Here is a 23,674-nt window from a genome sequence, read left to right on the forward strand (position 1 = left end):
ATTTGTTTAACTGTATTCCAGCTTTATTTTTCAGAAATGTTCAATCGTTACTACAGTCTCATGCATCCAAACATTGTTTTTAGTCACTATAAATAAACCATCTGCATATGACAAATATACAAGTATTAATTCCTTTCTCTACCATCTTGCTTCTGTCATCCTGCAAGTCCACATTCCTATTATTGCATTCATCACCAATACAAAAGACACATTCCCAAATGACTCTTTCTCCTCTATTAATTTTTGTTTCTTCCCATCCATTTTTCCATTACACATCCTCATGAAATTCACTTCTTTTTCCTGAATCCCATATGACTCTAACATGTTCCACATGCTTACCCTGTTAAATACTTTCTGCATCATATTATTAATTTTACTTCCTGGTTTTCTTTCAAATCATATCGATCATGTATTTTACTGATACTAATATTTCTTTTGTCCTTCTACCCATAAACTCGCCTTCACTATAACTTTGCCCATGACTTTCTGCTCTCTTTTTTGCATTTTCATAAAACAAAATATAAGCTGTAATTCCTAGTGGAATTGATCTCCAATTTTTATATTTTTTGTCTCTCATTTTTCCCAGTATAAATTTAATCCCCATACATATGCATATCTTCTTTTAAAACTTTCTCCAACCACACAATTAATATCATAACATACATTTTTCCACCTTTATCCATTTATTTACAATATTCATAACTTAGTCTACAAAGCCCTGGTGGTGATTCCTCCCTTCCATCCGTTACAGGTGTCTCCAATTCATCCATTTTAATTTTCTCTTCTAAATGTTTAACATTTCCAGATATACTTTTCATAGACCATTTTTCTCCTCACAAAATGTCCAACTGCCAACACAATTTCTTTATTTTCCATATTTTATGTCACAGTCTTCATCTAATATTGCATCTCTCTTTCCTTCTCTTGTTTTATTTCCATAAAAAGGAGGGATTCATTTTTGTCCATTTAAAAAGAGGTTTTGCCTACACATTGTTTTCATTTTCTTTCTACCGCTGCATACAGTTCCTTCTATTTGTCTTATTTTGTGAATATATTGTTCTCCCTCTCTTTTTCACAGCTTATTATAAATTTCTCTGTGCCCCATATTACCTCTTTTTTTTTTTTGGTCCTCAGCTTCTAAAAAATGTTTGCAGATTTCCTTACACACCACTCACAAATGTCCAATATTCATAGTGCACTTGCATTGCTGTGTGTTTTTTCCATATTTTTTCTCTTCTTCCTTCATTTTACCATCTTTCTAAACTCACCAGTTAACATTTTTATTCATTTTTTCTCCTTTAGTAATCTAGTTGTCATCTCCTATTACGGCCAGTATTGTGCTGTGATGTGAAAATTCAGCCAATTCCACCCCTTACCACTTCCTTCATATCTTTTTTAATATATCACATATTTCAGCTTTAAAAATTCCTCTTCTGCAAGTTCAATACATATTTTCTCTATTTTCAACCTTCACATTTTAATCATTTTCATCATCTTACTATCTTGTGTTATCTTTCCTCTTTCCTTTCATAAGTTACAGTTAGTTTTCCAGCATGATTATGGACATATTTACCATTATAAATGTATTTCTTCATATTACATTTCATTCCATGCAAACTTGTGAATACATATTTTACAATTAGTATGAAAAATTTTTACATTCTCAGGTAAGACTACTATCATATCAAATATTTTTATCTCCTCAGTTATGAGAATACCACTTTCTGAATGTCTCATTTTGCACTAATCATATAATCTTCTTCCCTATATTACCTCAACTATTCCTTTTCCTTCTTCAGACATACTGTATCCAACAAACATATCACAGACATACTTAATTTTTTACACAATTCAGACACCAAAAACACCCTATTGTTTTCAGTACTATTAGCACTGAATGCCAATATTCCTATATATCATCATTTTCCTTTCTTTATGTTTTCTTACTTCCAGTTTTATTTTTTTTATTTATTCTCCTAACTCTGCCTCAGTCAAATTTTCATCATTTTGTTTTTCTTCTTTGTTTTTTTTTATTTGTTGATTTAGTCTCCTAACTCTGTTTCAGTCAAATGTTCATCACCTTCTTCTTCTTCGGTTTCCAACTCTCCAGTCTCTTTCTTCACTTTCTAATGCTGCATACATATTTTAATTTGTATCTAAGACCTCTCTACCAACAGACTATCACCATCTTCATTCATTTATTCAGTTATCCCCCCAAAAATACTTTCTTTTTTCACAGATATATTTAACATTTTCAGTTAATTGTCCCTATTTTCTAAGATTTCCTTCATTTTTCTGTTCGTGTCCTAACAAAGGGCTGTCAAACTATAAATGTTAACTCCCATACATTTTCTACATACTGGTTTATAATTTCTGGAAGTATGCCCCCTCTCCCCACATTATCCACAACTTCTACTAAATCTTGCACCAAATGTGTTGTTTCTAAACAAAAATAAAAACAACAAGATTTAGGTTGCTATCAGCATCTAACATGTCTTTTTTTCCATGATACATTTTCCTTCACTAACATTCATGGCTAAATGTACCTCACACCTTCTGTCAAAAAATTTATTTCATAATACACTTTCTTAACATTGTGTACTTTACTACAGACCAATAGAAAATATCTTAACTCATAGTCTTCCACATCAGATGTTCTGAACTGTAAATTTAATTTTCTTTTTAACTTCATTTTTAAATTCTGAAACAGAAATTCTTTCCATGGCAACATGCTTTTTTTTCCCCTCTGCTTCATTCATGAATCATTCTTCTAACAAATAAGTTTCAAATGTCATTTCACATAAATCTTCATTACCTAAGTGAATTAATGCACTTACATCTTTTAAATAGAAAAACTTGTTGGCAAAATAATGTTATCCATAATGTCATGCCTGCTAATGGCTTCATTGTTTTTTGTTCTGATTCTTTACCTTGGGTCATTCTCTGCACACTCAGTCCTTCAGTGTTCCTTTGCAGGCCTGCATTTCCCTCACCCTCCATGTTTCTTCCAACTTCCAGACTCTCAACTTCAGTCTGTCTTTGTATTTCTCCTCTTAGTGCTTGTAACAGTTATTCTTACTTCACCCTGGCAGTTCTACATCCTTAAAACTGGCTTCTTGGCCAGCCAAACATGCAACCAGATTTATACCAAAATGGGTTTCTTTCACTCACAGCTTACTGCCAGCATTTTCATAAACTTCCTGATACTGTAGTAGTCATTATATCATGATAATCTGAATAGCATAATCTGTATTCTTAAGCTTTTTCTTCAGGATTAAATCATTTTTAAGACTTGTGTTTCAAATCCTTCTCTATCAAAATCATTTACCACTGTCAGTGCCATCTCTGTGTCAGGTATATTCATATTTATACATGTAAACTCTTCCTATTTATATACATTTTAAACTAATCACAAAATTCTTTACTCTTTTTGCATTTCAAAAATAATGTTTTGTTGATCCTTCTTCACCACGGTTAGCATACGTTCTTTCTTCCATTACATTCTATTCCATACTTCCTTTCATTGTTAACTTGACTAATAAAATTATACACAAAATAATCCTCTGCTTCATAAAAAAATTCAGATATTTTTCTTGTTTTTTATTGCCTTTATTTCTTCTTTTAAGTTACACACACACACACACACACACACACACACACACACACACACACAAATCTAAACTCATATTACACCATTACTTCATTTCTCATTAACCTTAGTTATGTTTGTCTTCCATAATTTCACTTTTGTCATTCATTTTTCTTCCATCTTGTCCCTTTCTCATTTATTTTCCCATTTTTTTAATTCCCATACATTTTACATATTGTATCTTACATATATATCACTTCTTTTTGTCTTTCATTTGCTTTTCTCATTACGTAAAGTAAATGCATAAATGTTAAATACACCACTGCTTTTATATATTCAAACCACCTTTTTTCTAACAAATTATCCTTCTTCTCACCAGATTCAGCCTTCAGCCTCAAATGAAAGTAAAAAATATCTAACAACTTTTTTCCCATCTGAGTGGTAAAACGTATATATTCCCCCTAAATGTGCAGTTCTTCCTAACACATAAATATTCAGCATTTATGTCTTTTATTCTCGAATAAGTAAAGATGTTTCCTCCAAGCTAACATTTTTTTTAATTTGTTTCAGTATCAATCTCTGCTGACTTATTACACTTTCATACTCACAAAATGTTATTCCCAAAATCTTTACTTTCTTTCTTTCTAGTGAAATATATAACATGTATGTATCTTATCCCTTACATTTCATTTTGTTTAATGGCAGAACAGCTTTTTTTATCCTTATTGCAACTTCACTTATCCATCCTTTGTTTTTCATTATTAGAACCAAGTCATCTGCATATGTCATACATATTGGTAATATAACATTTCCTTCCAAATAACATCTTGCCTCCCTCATTTCATACATCCTGTATTCATTATTAATATAAATAAGCACATATAGATTGAGCATCCCTGTTTTACTTCTTGCAATATTTTTTTTCTAATCCATAAATCTATCATAACTTGAGGTTGTACACATTAATTTTCATGTTTCTTTACAACTTCCTGTTGCTACTACTGTTACATCTTAAATTCTTCTTTATTCATATTTTATAAGAATTCCTTCTCTAGTACATGTGTCATTTCCTTCCAGTGAAAAAACTTGGTCCCTCATACTTTTTTTTTTATGCTTTTTTCTAATCTTGGAATCGATTACTGAAGGAGAGAACTATAACTGTGGTGAAAGGGGAAAGTGATACGGTAAATTGAAAGTCAGTTACTACCTGAATTATAAGTCTTGGCAAGGAAGACAGAAGGGAAAAAGAATACAATGAAACTAGTTTCTCTGCTTACACACAGTAAGACTTGGGAAAAAATGAGCAGAGTCATTACCAGACAGGAGAGGTGTATGTTCGACAGAAGTGCAGATATCAGTAACTTGCTGAAGGAGATGTTTGTAGTGATAACAAGCAGGGCTGGAGGGGTGACAGGAGAGAAGAGTCTGTATATAACATAGGAGTATGGGCGCTCTATGCAAGAGACAAATTCCACTTTAGCCCAGAAGAGACACTGGTGATACAATGAAGCAGGAAAGGCACATCTCTAAAATCATATCTTGAAAACAACAAGTTTGCAGGTGCAACAGAGTGGCAGAGAAGCAGAAATGGGTTAACTACTGATACAGAAGACAGAAGGGGGGAAGACACAGAACAAAGCATGTAAGGAAACACATTTGGGGCTTGCATATAGTAATGCAAGAGTGGAAGGTGGGTCTTACTGGTATCACAGAAACATGGACTAGAAAAGAAGAGGTGGGACACAGAACTATCTGGATTTAGGCTCACTTTGTGTAATTCTCACATTTTGTAATGTGTTACAATTGTTTTGAAATGTTGGATTTGACTTGTATCTTCTGCTTCTCTAACCTTTAACAGTAAATTATTTACACGCAGTTTTAAAGGTAGGTTGTATCTCAGATTGTATTACATAACTCATTTTAAAAGATGCTATCTTGAAATATATTAATTTTTATGAATTATAGAAGGTGCTAAATAATAAGCATTTAGAGAACAATATACTTTATGTTAATTCTAATTCTACCTCTTCTGCAAGTATATTTTTTTTATTTAATTCAAATGTATTGCAAAACCACTTTGTGAAGAGCACCAAGGTAAAAAGGTATGGGAATGACACAAAAGGGAGGCACAGAGGTGATGTACTAATTGACACAAAGAAAAGCATTAAATTTAAGGTTAGAGAAGAGGAGAAACACCAGTTCATAAAGCTGGCAAGGAAATGAGCAGGGTCAGAACCTAGAGTTAACTGCTGAGCAGATAAGCTACAGTGCTGAAAGATCTATACAGTACCGACACCTGACACACGGCAAAAGAAGAGGATGACAGATGGTAGGACAAGGACTGGGACAGGAAGAAAAAGGTTATTTCCTAGGAAGCTTTATCAGCCAGTAGCAGAGTGTGAGACTTTGAACTTCAGGATACACAGAGTGGAAATTCACTGAGTTTTAAACTATGAGGGGTTCAGCTAAATGCAGTACCACTGTACTCAAAAGGATACAATTTTGGATGATGTCCTAACCAGTATAGACATGGTTTGGAGTAACCAGGTGAAGGTGCTGTAATTCAAAACTGGCATCACTGCAATGTGATTTAGAAAATGAAGTAAACACATAAAGGCAAAGATTAAAGTTTGGGATCTTAAGGAGAATGGATTTTTACAATATAAAGGATAGGCTCGATGAATTAAGGAACTGCGATAAACTGAAGGAGCAAGCAAGGTTTGGGAAAGGATCACAGATGGAATCTCAGGTTACAGACAAAAGTCTGAGGAAGTGGCAAAAACAGCACTAGGTCATGGAGGCTATAAGTAATGTAAGGCTATTAGGGCAGAGGTCAGCGCTCACAGCAGGTAGAAGGGTATGGACAGCAGGGTGATTAAGGTAAAGTACAAGGAGGCAAGCAGAAAAACAACAAAGCTGTTGAAAGCAACAAAGGCATACGCTAAAAGGAAGTTGGTAAAACAGACAAAAAGTGAAGCAGCGAGTTTTTATGTATGTAGCAAAAACAAAAAAGATGGGAAAAACAGACCCACTAGGCAGAGATGGGAGTGAATCATGAAAGACTGGAAAAGCAGAGGTCTTAAATGGATACTCTGCTTCGGCGTTCATGAAAGAAAACAAGGAGAGGGTTGTTATGCTGGGGGGAAGTAACACAGTAGGGAGAGCACTAGTACCAAGACAGAAAGGAGAAGATGAAGAGAGAAATGGTTTCTCTTAGGGAGGATAAAGCCCACAGAATAGATGGGCTGCCAACTAAAAACCCATTAGCATTTCTGTTGCATCAGCTCGGCCTGTGAGTCTCTGTATATTGAAAGAGTTAGAGGGGTAGTGTTGTAAGTCATTTATTGTAAACAAATAATTCGGAAAGTCACTTAGCTGTGTAGATTAGCACAGCTGCTTCTTGCTGCTAGTGGTAATGAACACGGCCAAAAGTCCATGTTCATCCATCACGGAAGAAGCAAGAGTTAGGAAGTTTAGTGATCATGTAGTGTCTGGGGGCTGTAAATGAGTGTCTTCTTATATACTCCTACACTTGTGAGCAGATGTCATACGTTGGCATATACTTCTGGGAAAGTTTAGGCTTTGGTACACTGGCCAGATGTCAGTGGTGAAATCCCATCTGTTTGGAATACTGCAACAGTGGTTTCAATCAGGACATCTTTTCATTTCATGTCTTAATGGCACTTAGCCATAATGTGGATTAGAAGGAGAAATGCTATACAATAAGGAGAACTCTGCATTTTGTGCCTTAATTGGATTTAACCATAAAAGGGATCGGGAAGGGAAACACTAGCCACCAGTGAGAACTCTTCTTTTCGTGTTAATGCCACTTACATTTAAAGTGTGTCAGAGGGAAAGCTAGACACTATCAACACTGTATATAGCATGCCTTAAAGACAGCTTAAGGAAAAAAACATAAATAAAATATGGTGCGGGGAACCACTAAACATCAAGGATACTATTACATCGCATGTTTTACAGGTAGCTGAACACTGCACCCTTCCCACAGTAAGCCTCAGCACAACATGATGTGCTGAAAAGTAAGTGCATTAAGACTGTTTTTATATATATGCACTGAGGATCATGGGTATTATCCAAAGCTTGAAACAGTATATGACATATAATGTAGTAAACGTAAAAAAAGGCATTGGAGGGACACACATGAACCAAAATGAACAGTTTAATGTAAAATCTACGCCAAAGTAAATACACATAACAAAACACCACACGAATGCTTAACTTTATCACAATTTTGGACAATTTTAAAAAATGCTGCTATGGAATACAAGAACTGTATATTTGTTTATTTATATATATTTATCTACATTTATTTTTATGTGTTCATTGAATTTATGTGTGTGTTGTTGAATAGTTCATTCATTATGTTTTAACTTGATTATGTATAGAATTTTATACAACTTATTATTTTTGTATTTAATAATATTACTACAAGTGAACTACAATTAGTTAATTGGTTGGGAAATTAATTCAGTTTATCTATTTAAAGTTCACTATGAGTTGGTACGCTCACATCTGATGAAGTTTTTTAGACAAAAACGCGGTGATATAGTTAAGCGTTCGTGTGGTGGTTTGTTGTATGTGTATTTACTTTGGTGTGGATTTTACATTAAACTGTTCATTTTGAATCAAGTGTGTCCCTCCAGTGCCTTTTCATAACATTTATTGGTCTATTGTTTGGCACTTTACCACTACATTGACATGTTAACAACATTGTAGTGCAAGACAGGAAAAATCAGGGATTGCGGTTACATTCGCCTCCTAAACATTTGGATAATGGCTAGTCTAACAGCTTTTGCATTACCCTGGATTTACTGAAGGATACACAAGGGCAGATAAAGGGTATATGGTGCTTGTGTGTTTGAATGGGTGTATTACGTGTGGTAGACTGAACGAGGAATGATGCCTGTACTAACATGAAGCGGCCAGTAGCGCATCATGGAAACAGGGCACTTTAACTGGGGGCCCTTAATATGAGTGCTAGGGTTCTTTATGAATCCTTAGGACTCTTTTTAACACAATTAAAATATCATCTTGCTACACTGGGGGAAAAAAACAACGAACAACCACCCTCTCGAAATGGCTAACCAAAAGAAATAAAGAAAAAGTCAAGCAAATGTAATTTTATGCATATATATGTATATATATATATATATATATATATCTATATATATATATATATATATATATATATATATATATATATATATATATATATATATATATATATATATATATATATATATATATATATATATATATATATATATATATATACATATATATATATATATATATATATATATATATATATATATATATATATATATATATATATATATATATATATATATATATATATATATATATATATATATATATATATATATATATATATATATATATATATATATATATATATATATATATATATATATATATATATATATATACATATATATATATATATATATATATATATACATTTATGTAGTAGAGAGCTTGTGTTTGTGTGTGAGGAGGATGGTGTGTGTGTATGTGTGTGTGTGTGTGTGCAGTAGAAGAGAGAAATTCAAAATCTCTGGTGTGCGAGATTTTGAATTTCGTGGTTCTGAGTTTTCGTGGTTTCAAAATTCGACTTTATAGCTTTGAAATTCTGAATTTCGATATTTCAGTATTTTGAGAGTATAAAGTGAATTTATATATATATATATATATATATATATATATATATATATATATATATATATACACACACACACACACACACACACACACACACACACACACACGCATATCTATACATGGGGATTCTAATTTTAAATAAGATTTCCATTTTGACTACAGGTTTGTACATCTCATTCATGCCTTTGCCACTAATAAGCTAAGTTGCACAGCCGCTCACTAGCACAAGTTTAAAAAAAATCACATCCAACCCCTGGGTTCCATGCATTTTACACAACATACCCTTAATAAGTCTATGCATCAAATACATTCCTCTAGATTCAGAGATGAGTTATGCCAGAGCAAGGACACTGTACCAAATCCTGGTTATTTCAAGAATGCCTGTTTGTAATCTGCGGGATTATTTAACACTTGGTTATGGACAAGAAAGACAAAATGGAGCCAGCTCAGTGACACAGACAGATAAAGCCCTCACTGCAACATAGGTGTCCCGAGTTCGATTAGTGGGTTTCTTGCATGTAGGAGCTGGCCAAGGAGGATAAGCATGACCAGCTGCTGCCAGCTTGTTCTCCTTGTGCAGTGGGAGGGGACTTTGTCAATAGTGCATTTGCACTATGTAGCTGAGGGGAAATCGGCATGCAGAAGCATTCCTCCCCTCAGTAGACAGCGAATTCAGAGCTTTTGCAGCTGCCAAGGTGGATTTGATGCTCCCTCATGGAGATGGTAGGCAACCTACAAAGTTAGTATACCAGCCCACTCATGCCACCTGACTCTTGCTATGGAAAGAGGGTCCCATAGGGACTTCCCAAGGCAGGTTACAAGGAAGTTATACCAATCGCTCCTACCCTTAGAACAAATGGGCCAAATATGTGCAGGAAAAGGAACCAATGGGCCAGGACATGGAAGGAGGAAAAAAAATGACACATGGACTTCTAAAAGGAACTGATAAATAACAATACATATTATGGAATCACGTGAGAAGCTAACTTGCAGGTCAAAGATCCAAGCATTAAATAAATTGGTGAAGCTTTACATTGTTACAGATGTCATTCTGGTTAGATTACGCATGAACACTTACCTCTCTTCACAGCACGGGGACTACCAGGAATACTGCCTTTCTTTGGCTCAGAGCCCACACTTGAAGCTCGGAAACTAGCAAGAGAGCTGGCATCATCATCAGAGCCTGATGAATCATCGTGGAAAGGAATGTTACTGATCTGGGTCGCTTTCTGCAAAATAAGGAAAATAGTTTTTCATGCAGTCAGGCACGTCAGCCTAATACAGGGGATGATATACAAAAATGGTTAACAATGACAGTTCCTAGGGCAAGAGGTTCCAGCAGTTAAACTAGATGGCAGAATTACCGCTCTACAGGTGTAGAGAGACTGATTAAATATTTAGGTTTTAAAGGTCTTGTGCGAATCGTCACATGTAAAATAATTTATTAGATGATAATGTAAGTGACCTAAAACAAAACTTTAGACAATATATATCGCCCCTCCCCCAATGCTGTCTTTTTGCCATCACTACAGTCAAAACCATGAACATTCAAACAAGATTCAAAACTGTTTTCCTGTATTAGTGCTGTGCAGAATGTTGGAGAACAAAATTTGTGTCACTAATGTAGCAAAACAAACCTATGCTACTTACAGTGTATGGCAGAAAAGTATGTCTACTCGTAACATAAAGGTCACACTGGTTATGATTAGATGTAAATGCTTTGTGGTAACTTCATACTCATTTTAGATTTTCCTCATCAAATTCCTTACATTTGAGAAGCAATAAACTTGGCTATGGATGATACAAGCAGGATTCATTAAAATCTAGTAAATGATTCTTGCTGTCCCTTTGTGTCCTGGACAGCTGGTCATTCTCCTTCACTAATATGTCTATAACTAACTCTGATGCATAGGATATCACCTGCACATAATAAATGTCAGCTTACAAAAACCACAAGCTCTAATTTTATCTCGTCTGCTTTGACTAGTCACTTAAATTCTGACAACTAAAGGTATTTTAGTAGCAAACTGCATGAACAGTGACTTCCAATTCTGTTGCTGACTCTTGTTTACCTCTCTTTTATATATGTAATTTATTTATTTATGCATACATACGTGCATACATCTGCTAACTGAATAAGCCAATTGGGCACATGTAGCTATTTTAGGGATGACCCAGAAGCAATGTCTGATTAACTGATATGCTTGCAGAGTAGGCAAATGAACATAAAAAGAATCAAACCCTATACCTTAAGCACAGGAAGAAGCTAATTAACAGCTTAGAGCCTGAATATTTGGAGCTCATTGCCATGGAAAACTTCTGATTCCCCCACTTTCAAGATCCTGGTTCATAGGGCTATTACCGATGATAATGACCTACTCAGTGCCCTTAAGACTATTTAAAAGGAACACTGGAAAGAACACATGAAACTAGATGGAATTTTAGTTCAGAGACGTCCAGATAAGTTGAGGAAAGCAATATCTTCCCCTTGCCCAAATGAGTGACTGGAGAATCCATACTTCAGTCTACATGTCTAGCCTTCTATGCAGCCACTTGTGGCCTTTTGGAGAAGGGAACAGATGGATTGGATAAGGAGAATGGCCTTTTTGTGGTTTCTTGAGGCAAATGAGTTGCACATGCTTCTAGAGGAAGCTTGTGATACAGTCCTTTCAGTATCAATATGTACACAAGTAATGGTACTGACTACCTGGGTCTGTATCTGTGTCAAAGCAACAGATCCTCTTCTGTGGATATCCACAGTGGGTACACATATCCTTTTCTGTGGATATCCACAGTGGGTACACTTGCACTGGTTGCACTGACATTAGCTCTGTCAGCAGTGGTGCAGATGGGATTAATACAAGGCAAGTTTTTCACTGGCACTGAGCTCACTGGACTCCACTTGATATGGACTGCAGTCAATAATGGGAATTAGGAATGTTGGAGGCACTGACACCAGACAGGTTGAGAAGGTTGTCTCTAGAATCAGACTCTAGGAGTACGGTACTAATCACTACACTAGTGCAGAATACTGTACTAGATAGACTTATGCTTCTTACCACTTCTGTGTAGGCACAAGATAGAAGAAGTGCAAGCCATAGTCTAGCATCACTAGATCAGCATCAGTTCAGTGCCAAGAGTGCCATTCTCAGCACTAGGAGATCTGAAATTGAGGTGGTGGATGTCTGGCCTAGAGAATCAAGTGCAGAGTCTTGCAGGGGTGATAAACAAAGAAGCTGGGATGGACAAACGTATATGACATCCCTTCACCATTGGGAAGGGGAGCTAGGATACAGCAATTTAATCATAAGCTCCAGATAACTTCTGCACACTGCTCAAGAGGGCTAGCTTTCTGCAGAGTGATCTTTAACTTCAGACAGCTTGTGCCAATCTCCTGCAATTAAAATGTGGAAATAGGGAGGCATGGGTGTGGCCTAATTCTGTTGGGAAACTGACTCTAGGATCTTAATGATTCAATAAGTTGTCTCGCTGATCTGAGGTTACATGCACACACAAGGTAAGGCTTGTACCTCCATTGGTTGTGCCACTGGTGCTGAAGACTTCTATAAAGGTGGAAGCCTGTTTCAGAAGAACTACCTTATGTCTTCTAATAAATCACCCTTGGACCTGGCAAAAGGCCAATGTTAAATGTCCAGCATCACAAATGCAGGAATTCCATGGATCAGGCTTTTTATCAACAAGGGCTTGTTTCATCAAGAAACTTTTAAGTTTTTCCTGGCACCGCTTTACTATTACCCAATTAAATTTTCAGCAAATTGCACACTGGTTAGTGTTGTGATTCATACCCAGGTAGTACTCACAACCTGTATAACCATCACTACATGTAATGGCCCTGCTGGATGCACAATAATCAAACACTGGTTTTGTTATGGTGCTGAAGTGGAATAGGTTCTCAAGCCTGTGGGGGAACAGTATATCTTTAACCAGAAGCACACAGTTTCTAGTTTAGATGTTAGACAGTCTGTATCATTATTAACTGTCACTTTGAATGTTTTAGTTTCAGTTTCTTTTAATAAAATATTTTATTGCTTACATATTTAATTTGAAAATAAATGCTTTAACTTGCTGCAAGTAAAAATTATGATTGATCTCTGAATACTTGTGGCTGATGAACTTGGTTAAAGGGTTTAGGCATTTTACATTTACCTATAAGGAGAGTGACTGCTCAATGCTGTTACCATCTGAATATTTAAAATTTGGCTCATTTTAAGGGTAAACATTAAGAAGTGTTGCTTTGAAGCAAAGGTGGCAGCATACTTTAAAGCTTGGGATGCAGGCAGTTGCTAATGCTGAAGTATCACCATTTAACCACTCAGTTCTGGGGAATATATTATGTGTGTGTGGCACTGCAAAATAATTCTGGACAGGGCTTACTGTTACTGTTGGTAATGTTCCACTGAATGGAAATGGGTTTAGTCTGGGAATGAAATTCTGGGAAGCTGGTGATTATTATGTTACCATGTAATCTGGAACTTATCTGGGTATGACAGGTGCTGGCTGTTACTCAAGGTAGCAGTGCATATTTAATATGTACCCTTAAGGTCAACTGCCCTTTTTATAATACCTGATACCAGTGGTGAGTGTCAAACCCCATTCTGCTGGTTCTGTGGCACACCAAATATCGGTGGCAGCTATGCTGAAGTTAGAATCTGTAGAAGTTATGCTGTTTGATCTAAAAATTCATGTTTTTTGAGAATATTTTTGACTGTCTGGAATAGTCTCTCTACTTGTCAAATCAACTGACTGCACTAAGAGCTTCAAGTAATATGGTCAAACTCCAATGACGCAGCAAAATTTTGAAATTCTGGCTCAAAAATTGTACACTGTTCTTGGAAGTGACTTACTCTCTGCTATCCCATGTCTTGCAGATATGGACTTCACAATGATTGGTTTGACTGGTTTGTGGTATATCTAAACCGAACAACTTCAGAATGCTTTGAATATAAGTTAACACACAAAAAAAGTATCTTAATTAAAAGACCAGGCACTCAAAAACAGTTAAGCAACTGGATTTGTTTTTGTTGGGATATGTTCACCTTACAATGGGTAGTCTTATTGGGGTGTCCAATCAGCATGCTCGTTTTTTTAAATAATGATGAGCTGTTACTGTACAATACTGCTTAACTTATCTAGTCATCCTGTCAAGACACCATCTTGCTGTATTTGTAGCTCCAACTCCTCTTTTGTACACACTTGCTGTTCTTTCAGCTTTCCTTTGCTGGTAGTAACTGTGCCAAAATCCATACTACTTTCAGATCCTCTTGAAAGAGATGATCTTTGAATTTATTTAAGCATGCTCTGGCTTGGGACATATGGTTTACAATGCTCTTGAAGGTGACACTTTTTCAGTGATGATGACATTCTTTGCAGATGTGTTGGTGCTTTACTTCTTAAGGATACTTTGATCTGTGGTCAGGTCAGGTTCCACTATGATACTTTACCCATAAATATAATCAGAGAACATCTGACACGTGAAGACTAATGCAAACATTTCTTCCTCAGTGTGTGCATTTACTGTATGTGTGTCTGTCAATAATGCAAAGGCATTTTTATTTATTTTACTTATTTAGAGGAGTTTGACAGTGGACTGATCAGAAGGGACCATTTCAGCCACAGCCAGGGGCATATTCAGCGGTGGAAAATGCAAACAACCAAAAATACTAAATAAATACAGCATCATCACTTAAGCAGGGTGCACAGCAAATGTTAAGACAGTTAAATATTACAGTGTTAGCCAAACAAAACAATATAACAATTAGCAACTATCTAATAACAGAGCTGGTCCTAAACCTTGCTAACTTGCATTAACTTGTAAGGTTTGGGTAGTGCCATGTCATAGTATTTCAGAGCTGATGCTAACCATCACTATACTGCATAACACACTAGCAACTTTCTCAACATTACAGCAATCTCTGACAAATGCATAATAAACTCTGAAATCTGTGCCATTACACAGAAGTGTATCAGAATTGATTTCTCAGTAGTTTTCTGCAAAATCACAAATGCATGACCTTGTTAGCATCTGGCTGAAGACAATTCTCAGTTAACACTTGTCCCACATACTTTAAAGAAGTGACACATTTGGTGTTTGGTTTTCTTATTTTTCAAAGCCTATAATCTCAGTCTGCTCAACAGCTAGAAAAGTTATAACCTGTTATGTTTCCACTTTGTACAATATTACACACTGGTTACTCCAAGCAAACCCCTCAATCATACCTGATACTATTTTCTGAAACACTTTCAAAACTGACAAGATCCCAAAGTGCAGCCTCTGGAATCATACACACCTAAAGGCATATTAAATATACAGATTTTGCAAATGGTTGCATCCAACTTGATTTGCCAAAACTCTTGCCTTGCATCAGACAACGAAAACAATCTGGCATTAGACACAGCTGCTACTGCCTCTTCAACATTATGAAGTGATAATACTCCTTCTTGATCCACTTAACATCGTGCAGATACAATTTCTAATCTTGAATCCATTTCATAAGTGCTACAGTACTACTTAACCATTATGTTGGCTCTGCCTGAGAGACTCCTCCTAATGATTCCAAACATTGTTTCTTGTTCATTTTTAGTCCCATGTGCAGTGGGAGCTATACAAAAGGCAGCAACCACAGGAACTATCTCATGTGATACCATTACATGGTACTTGTGCTGCAGATATCCTAATCTTTAATCCAGAGCAGCACATCCTTTTACTATAAACAAAATTTGCAGTATTCTGTGACAATGGCATAATTGCAAAGTATTAATCAGAAAGATTCTTACAGTATTTTCTAGATGCAATGGGTTGTTTAACAGCAGCCAGTAGAAATCTGAAGGTGTGTTATTATTTGCAATGAATTCTGCACTCTATATTTAACTTTTTTGTACTGCACTAATTTTAGAATTGCTTTGACATCTGACATGCTTTCTCCCTATTTGCTTCATACTTTCCATCCGTCCCAGTGTCCTCACTCAGTTGTGGGTCTGCAAGCTCACTCTTCCACCTCCAAACTTTCTTGCTTCTGGTCTGCGGCTGGCATGAATCTTGAGGGCATCCTATGGAGGGGTAATGCTGCTGACTGCTTCTGTCAGGGGGATCTTTTATGTATGTCCTTACCTTCATTTTCTTCACCCCTTCCCCATATTTGTAAATTCTGTCTCCTCTCTAAGGATCAAAGTCCATTCAGGGAGCACCTAGACAAATGCAACCCCTCCCCCCCGGGATAGGATTACCCATTCCTCTCTGCCAGCACCTCAGATTCCTGAGCGGCTAATCAAACTGTTGTCATTTGGGCCATATTTAGGGTTTTATCCCTCTGCCATGGAGTTGGCTTAGAATTGCTTAGACATTTGAAAAGAATGTCACTATGGTGTCCCGCTCTCCCTCACACACACATTCCCAAAGCTCTGCACCAACCCTTGATTCAATATGTCTTCAAAATCATTAGATTGCACACTCTGACTGTCACACTGTGCTTTAACATTCAGTCCAGCAGAAAAAAACAACTTTTCTTTCCTTCTTTTTTTTTGATCTAGTCCACCTCTGACCATTGAGTCTCTATCTAAGCACACTATTGACCCATTTCCTCTTCTGAAAGGTGAAGGGAAAACTAACAGGAGTGCTGCTGTTATCCAAGTGGGAAGTTTTTTTTTTTTTTATTTGCTTTATGGCTCTAGATTCTGCCAGTACATGTCGCTGGATGTCCAAAAGTTGGGAATGCAGTGGGATGCTGCAAAGGGCATCACCCACTTTTATGAAAGATATAATCCTCAAAAGACTGCATCCATGCAGCAGGCAGCTTTATGGATTCTCTTGGTCTCTACCAGGGACTCTAACATGGAGGGTGTAGCCTAGAAATATTTCACGTAACACTTCCTCCAACCTGAAAAAGGTGTGGTACACCTCATCATACCTCTCTGTCTCCTGCTAGCTACTTAAGTGCCTAGACTGCTAATGAAACCTAGGTTACTTAGGTCATATTAGGGCTTAATCCCTCCATACTGCAGACCATTATACAAAACATATCAAAAGCATATCTGCTCATGATATCTGACTATTTTATATCATTTTGCAGTGACTATATGAAACAGTACAGTACTCTTTTTGTACACACAACTCAACGACCCCTTGACCCACTGAGTTAAACTTATGACTAGAACAAGACAGTAACAGGCATGCAGACTTATATAGCATGTAGTTTAAAACACATTTTATACAGACTCGTTTTGCACTATGCACAGATGTTCAGTTTAAATGCACCTGCTTTGCATTTGCTCCACAGAATTTCAGCTAAAAACTCAGTTCTGTCCTTCTTCACATTTGAATAGTATGTATACATTCAGTACAGCCATCAATGAATGTACTGAGACTGGGTATGCATTGTATTCACTGAATGTACTTCAATAGTGCCCACAAGCATATTGGTTTTGACTGAACTTATGTCTCAATATAAATACCTTGCTTTTGCGCTTGCTTCTATTTTAATCACTCATTAAATTAACATTACCTCTACACAGTTTACCGCAGTGGTGCAGCGGTAGCGTTGTCACCTCACAGCAAGAGGTTCTCTGGTTCGATTCTCAGCTGGGGTGCCGTCTGTGTGGAATCTGCTTGTCCTCCCTGCATTTATGTGGGTTTCCTCCAGGTGATCCGGTTTCCTCCCAAGTTATAAAGACATATGTCTGGAACATTTCTCCCCAGGCCTCTGCTGAAAATTGGCTTCGTTCCAAGTCGGACTTTCCCGGTTAACAAATGTTAAATCAGTCTTGATTTTTAGCTTTACAGTGCATCTTTTCATGCCTACATTTATTATGTTAGCAGACGACAATTTTTGAGCTTTTCAGAGGTATCAAAACTCCTGTCACACTGAATAAAAATGCTGGATAAACAAGCACAGCATTAGAAAGTAGAATGGGAGATGAACAGTTTGGATTCTGATAAGGATGCTGCAGAACTGACTCAGTGTTCGCAGTAGTCATTATTATGAGCATCTTTAATAATCATTTAACAATGCTTTTTACTTTAACAATCATAAATAAATCTTTCAGAAAGGAAGAAACGAACTGATGTCATTACTCTGATGCAAAATTACATTAATACAATTTCAGATTTAAAAAAAAAAAAAAAAAAAGAGTCTGAGAAATTCATATTCTTATCCAGAGCATCGCAAACCTTTTTTTTAACACTCTTGTCTGGAAGAAAGCAGGCAATAACAACAATGTTTGCTATACTTTGCTGTTGCCAAGTTGCTCTGAGCTGAGTCTGGGCATGGGATATGAACCAATGAACACAGACATCTCAAACAGGATAAATGCTCGCTTGCAGTTAAAATATATTGGGTACCTCAAGTTCCTTGAAAAATCCAAAAAGGAGAGGAAGAGGAGGACACAGGCAATGACTTAGCAAACTAGCTTAGGTTCCCAGTCAGTGTTCTGCCATAAAATACTGAACAGAGAAATTAACATCCTCAGGGGAGGTAAGGCATTCACAAACTCTGCCACACTATGCCCCTTTGTGCCTCTCAGAATATGCATTACTATTTTCATTTGATTCAGCTCTTGGGGGACTTTTTTCTGTCAAGACTATGAAAAGGCAGAATTCATCTTTACAAAACAGTTATAAATGTATTCTGATCAAACTTAAAAGAGGTAGCAGATGTCTAAGCAGAGTTGTCAATTTTATTACATTACAAATTTTTGCTGTTACTTGACATTCCACCAGCAGCAAAATAGTAACACATGGTTGGAGTAGCAGGACAATTATGATGGCTTAATTTAATGTTGAATTCATATGCCTTAATCCTACCCAAAGCTTCCCCAACTTAAGTCATGCCTGACACTAGTTTTCACTTGGGTTCCTATTATATGATCGAAGATGCAATCCTTCAAATGCATCTTGATCAAACTTGAAAGCAAGAAACAGCAAAATAGTGAAATGACAGATAAGCGATTTCTTTCTTTGGGAAAGAAATCATTTGGCCACCTCTGTTACTTTGCCGTTTTCATCACTGTAGTGCGATCTCAGAGTTGGTATATTCAAGTAGGGGGGTTTGGGGGGCAAAACCCCCCACTTTATGTAATATTTTGATGTTTTTATTTTTATTTGTTTTGTGGAACACCGATTTTTTCCCTGAGAAATAAAATCACTGTTCCAAGTGTTCGGGATTGTAAGCTTTCACTTACATGGGGTCAATAAATCAGAGTTCGCTTATTTAAGCGTTCACTGATTTAATATAGACCCTTTTCACTTTACTTTCTGAGTTCCATTTTCTTAATTCAAGACACTACAAACACATTCAGCATGAAAGAATCATCAAAATAACACACAACTCTATATGAAATAAAAGAATTTAGTCCTAAAACTATTTTCTGCCACCCAGATTAATTTTCACGCAAACACTAACAAAAAAATGACATATATAAATTCTGAAAAATATCAAAAGTGACCAGAATCCATCCAGAAAGACCAGGAAACAATCTGATATGAAAACATACATGAAGCAGAGGTAGCCTCTCATTATTTAGTTCTCAGAAAACTACTACTCTGCTCCCTTCTGACCTTTGAGCATGCAAATACTACAACATCTTTACCACGTTAAGGCATATGTCCCCAGGTTGAGAGACAACTCCCAACCAACAAAATATTTTACAGTAAAAACTCCTTTAAGAATTATTTTAATACAGCACTCATTTCTTACCATAAGCAGAATTGTATTTGTTTATTTATTTTTATCATAGCATAGCAACATTAAATAAAAACTTCAGCTCTAGGTGTTCACTGCCTAAATACATGGCTGGGTATCTACCAGCATCTAACACCAACAGTAAAACTTATTCTTTTCAAGGCCTTGTCACCTTGCCTTTGATTAGGTACTTGATCAGAATGTGCACCCGGCACAATCAGACCACAGCATTGGCAGTGTACCATTCAAGGACACCAAATTGATGTGGTTTTAGTGTTCTTCTCTGTTCCAGCACTGCCACTACATTTCATTCAGGGTCACTTGTTCACATGGGTTTTGTAGAATGCAGTCAGTCATTTCTGATGAGGACAGAGAGAAACTGACCAGGGGAAAAAGTAGAGTAAGAACTTGAGGAGCAAGGAGTAAAGCATGCAGATGACTTTAAAAGAAGAGGTATAGTCACGCCATTCACCATTGGACACAATTATAACTCAGGATTACTTAAGACAACAGAATGGATGGTACAAAAGGAATAACATGACTCAATGCAAAAAAAAGTAACATGGTTAACAATTGTAAGGAGCATTTTAGTTAGCACACAAAACAAGAAAGCAAACAGCTAGCTCATTTGCTGTAGAGGAACAGAACACTGACTATGACTCAGTTTACCCTAGTTCAAACAGCGGCACGCATGCCTGCTGAAACTGGTGTGGGAGAAAATGGAAGAAAAAGTTTTGTTGGCACACCTCTCATCAGGGAGATGGGGTGGAGTGCATATCTGGATGTTTAATCCCATGATCGAATCCACAATGGAAATCAGAGGTATTGTGGGAGCACTGGCTTTGAAGAGAGTGTGGCAGTTTTGAGGGGTTATGTTACCCATGAAACCAAGTGATGCACCCACACAAACACTTCCTCTGCATACCAAGCCCTGGGGCAGTGGTACACAATCACAGTCAGGGTTTGGGATCCAAAGCATCAAAATCTCAACAACCCTTGATGGCTGCCTAAATGATGTCCCTTCTCAATCAGCCCCTCACCCTGGTAATGGGGAACAAATGTCGCAGTCGGCTGAGACAGGGATGAACGACCACTGTCAGTGGAAACAAAAAGAGTACAGATACAAGTGCACAGGTTGATGGGTAAGTACTATGTTAGTGGCATTCTTGAACCATTTTAATCCCAGCCAATTTCCCATTCAAAGGTGAGAGTCAAATGCGGAACCTTAGCCATTATACTAACCCTCCCCCACAGTTACGTACACTTAGAGAGGAAAAAAAAATCTCAGTTTTGACTACAATATATCTTCACTGATACGGTTCATAGGTTAGTACTAAGCTAACTGCCCTTGCGAGCCATTTTAAGCCTAGCCAATTATCCCTTGTGAGACTCAAACCACGCACCTTGCGTTTGTAAGGCAAACACCTTAACCATTAGGCCACCCTCCCAACAATAAGAAGTAGGGCAGCTGATTCTGCAGGGTGGTACCAATAAGTCAATCATAGGTTCTGGTTTCACTCTGCATTTCACTGGTCTGTCCAATAACAGACTATGATGCAGTCCTTTGCTTCTGTTTATTGAAATGTCTCAGCACACAGATATGTTGTTGTTGTATCTTTCGGCTTTTCCCGGTTAGGGATCGCCACAGTGGAACTCCGGTCCGCTAATGATTGGCAGTAGATTTTTACGTACCGACTTGCCAGGCCTGACGCACAACGTTCAATGAAGGTATGCCCATTCACGCATGTCTCCACACAGAAGACGCTTTAGCTGAGAATCGAACAGGACAACGTCTTACTGTGAGGCGACAACACTACCATAGTTACAAAAATGTTTATAGGTGCAAAAAATGTATACAATTTCCAGTTGTTTTCAGTAAAAACACAGCAAAGACAAATATAAAAATAGTATAAAACTCTACATTTTTTTCTCAAAATGCAGCTGCAAAAATGTGGAATGTGGCAGGCTGTACAGAACAACTCTTTGCTCTTATCTGTAGAAATGCAGCACAAAGCTTTGAAAAATGAAACTTCTGTCTCTACTTACACAATTAGAATAGCTTACTTCCTGAAAAAGTTATGCTACCAAATGTGTGACTGGAGCTTTAAAAGTTATTTGGATTTAAAAATTTGCACCCATCACATGAAGCAGGGTCAGGAGTTCTATACCTAAGGCAAAAACTGAGGATTTGTTTAAAAAGTCTGCACTGTGAACATTTGTTTCCGTGTAGTTTTTGTCCCAATGCCTGCCAATCAAGATGCCCAGCTTGCATGCCCCATTTGTCCTCTTACTAAGGAATATCAGAGCTATCCAGAGGGGGTCATCATTTAGGTAGCCATGAAGGTGCTTTATGCCCTTGCCAGCATCCTGCCAATAAAGACGTCTCTGATGACCTAACTCCAGTCAAGGGACATGAGTTCTGCATCACTGCAGACTCCCACAATGCCTTCTTCATCTGAGTGCATGCTCCTGCATTGAGGGAAACCACCAGATGATGGTTTGGGGAGTCTCAGTGAGGTCATATCAACAGACTTTACATGTGAATTATTTGTAACTTAGACGTACAGAGTCTAGTTATCAGTTAGTACACTGTTAGAACAAGCTAGCAGCTAGTGTTTTTTTTTTCTAATGCCATATGCCCCCATTCAAACATTTTTATTCTATAGTCCTTTGTGAAACTGAATACTTCTTCATATATTTACATTTTAAGCCATATCAACTAATGTTTTTAAATAATATCATTACTAAATCTGAAAACATTATGGTTGGCTGCTTATTAATTTCTTATTGCAGTAACTGCAAGAAACTGGTGAATTGCAGATGTTAACATCTGCTATCAGAATAGAGTGGCTGTTTAGCTAGCTATAGCTACCATAAAATAAGAGCATGTTTGGCTCATTTTAAGAGTGTACTGTGGTTATCTTCTTGTTGTTCAGACTGATCTGCATGGATGGCAGATGTTGCCATAAAAAGAAGGTATAGTTCTCCTGGAAACCAGTGTGTGTGTGTGTGTGTGTGTGTGTGTGTGTGTGTGTGTGTGTGTGTGTGTGTGTGTGTGTGTGTGTCATAGGTTTAACAAAGATACATCTGGTAAGACAGTACTTTAAGTCACCATGTCGAGGGGTCATGAGCATCCTTGAGAAGCCACTGGCTATAATTCTTCTTTTAGCTGTACAGTGGAGAGCTTATTTGGGTATGGCTGGTGCCAGCCATAGTCCAAGGTAGCAGTGTTCCTTTGCTATATGCTATCAATCCAATCACATTTTGATTATAATTATTGTTATTACTATTATTAACTGGTGGAGGTAATGTGGAAATAAAGCCCATACCCTCAACAAGGGGCACTACATCACAAAATGCCTCAGGTAACCCAGTAGATTAATAAGTAGATTATATAGAGCCATAAAGGAAGCTAAGGTGGGAAAAGCTGGTGTGAAATGTGGTTATCTGTAAAGAACTTAAAATATCACTGGAAAACTATATGCACAATTTCAAACAAGATGAAAAGGGCCGGGAGATTTCAAATATTTGGCTGGTAATGACTTCCCAAGTATTTTTATACTCGACAAAAGATGAGCAAAATGTTCTCAGGGTCCAGTAAGATGTGCTGGAGATGTGAGTTGAAGAATGTTTGCCTATTTAAGTGTACGCTTGTATCAGCTGGTTAATTATATGATTGGAGGACAAA

At 36.9% G+C, this 23,674-nt stretch overlaps 1 protein-coding gene across 2 annotated transcripts in view; it reads right to left on the reverse strand.

Moving 5' to 3' along the window:
- The window catches only part of LOC122804322 (pleckstrin homology domain-containing family H member 1-like), a 1,703,720-nt gene that overhangs the window by 649,041 nt on the left and 1,031,005 nt on the right, over positions 1-23,674 (reverse strand). For both annotated transcript variants that reach the window (XM_044074112.1, XM_044074113.1), the window contains one exon: positions 10,371-10,521. In XM_044074112.1, coding sequence (XP_043930047.1) covers positions 10,371-10,521 — 151 coding nt within the window. The remainder of the gene's footprint in view (positions 1-10,370; positions 10,522-23,674) is intronic.

The sequence above is a fragment of the Protopterus annectens genome, chromosome 6.part0 (genome assembly GCF_019279795.1).
Source record: "Protopterus annectens isolate FY-2018-M chromosome 6.part0, PAN1.0, whole genome shotgun sequence".
Taxonomy (NCBI): domain Eukaryota; kingdom Metazoa; phylum Chordata; order Ceratodontiformes; family Protopteridae; genus Protopterus; species Protopterus annectens.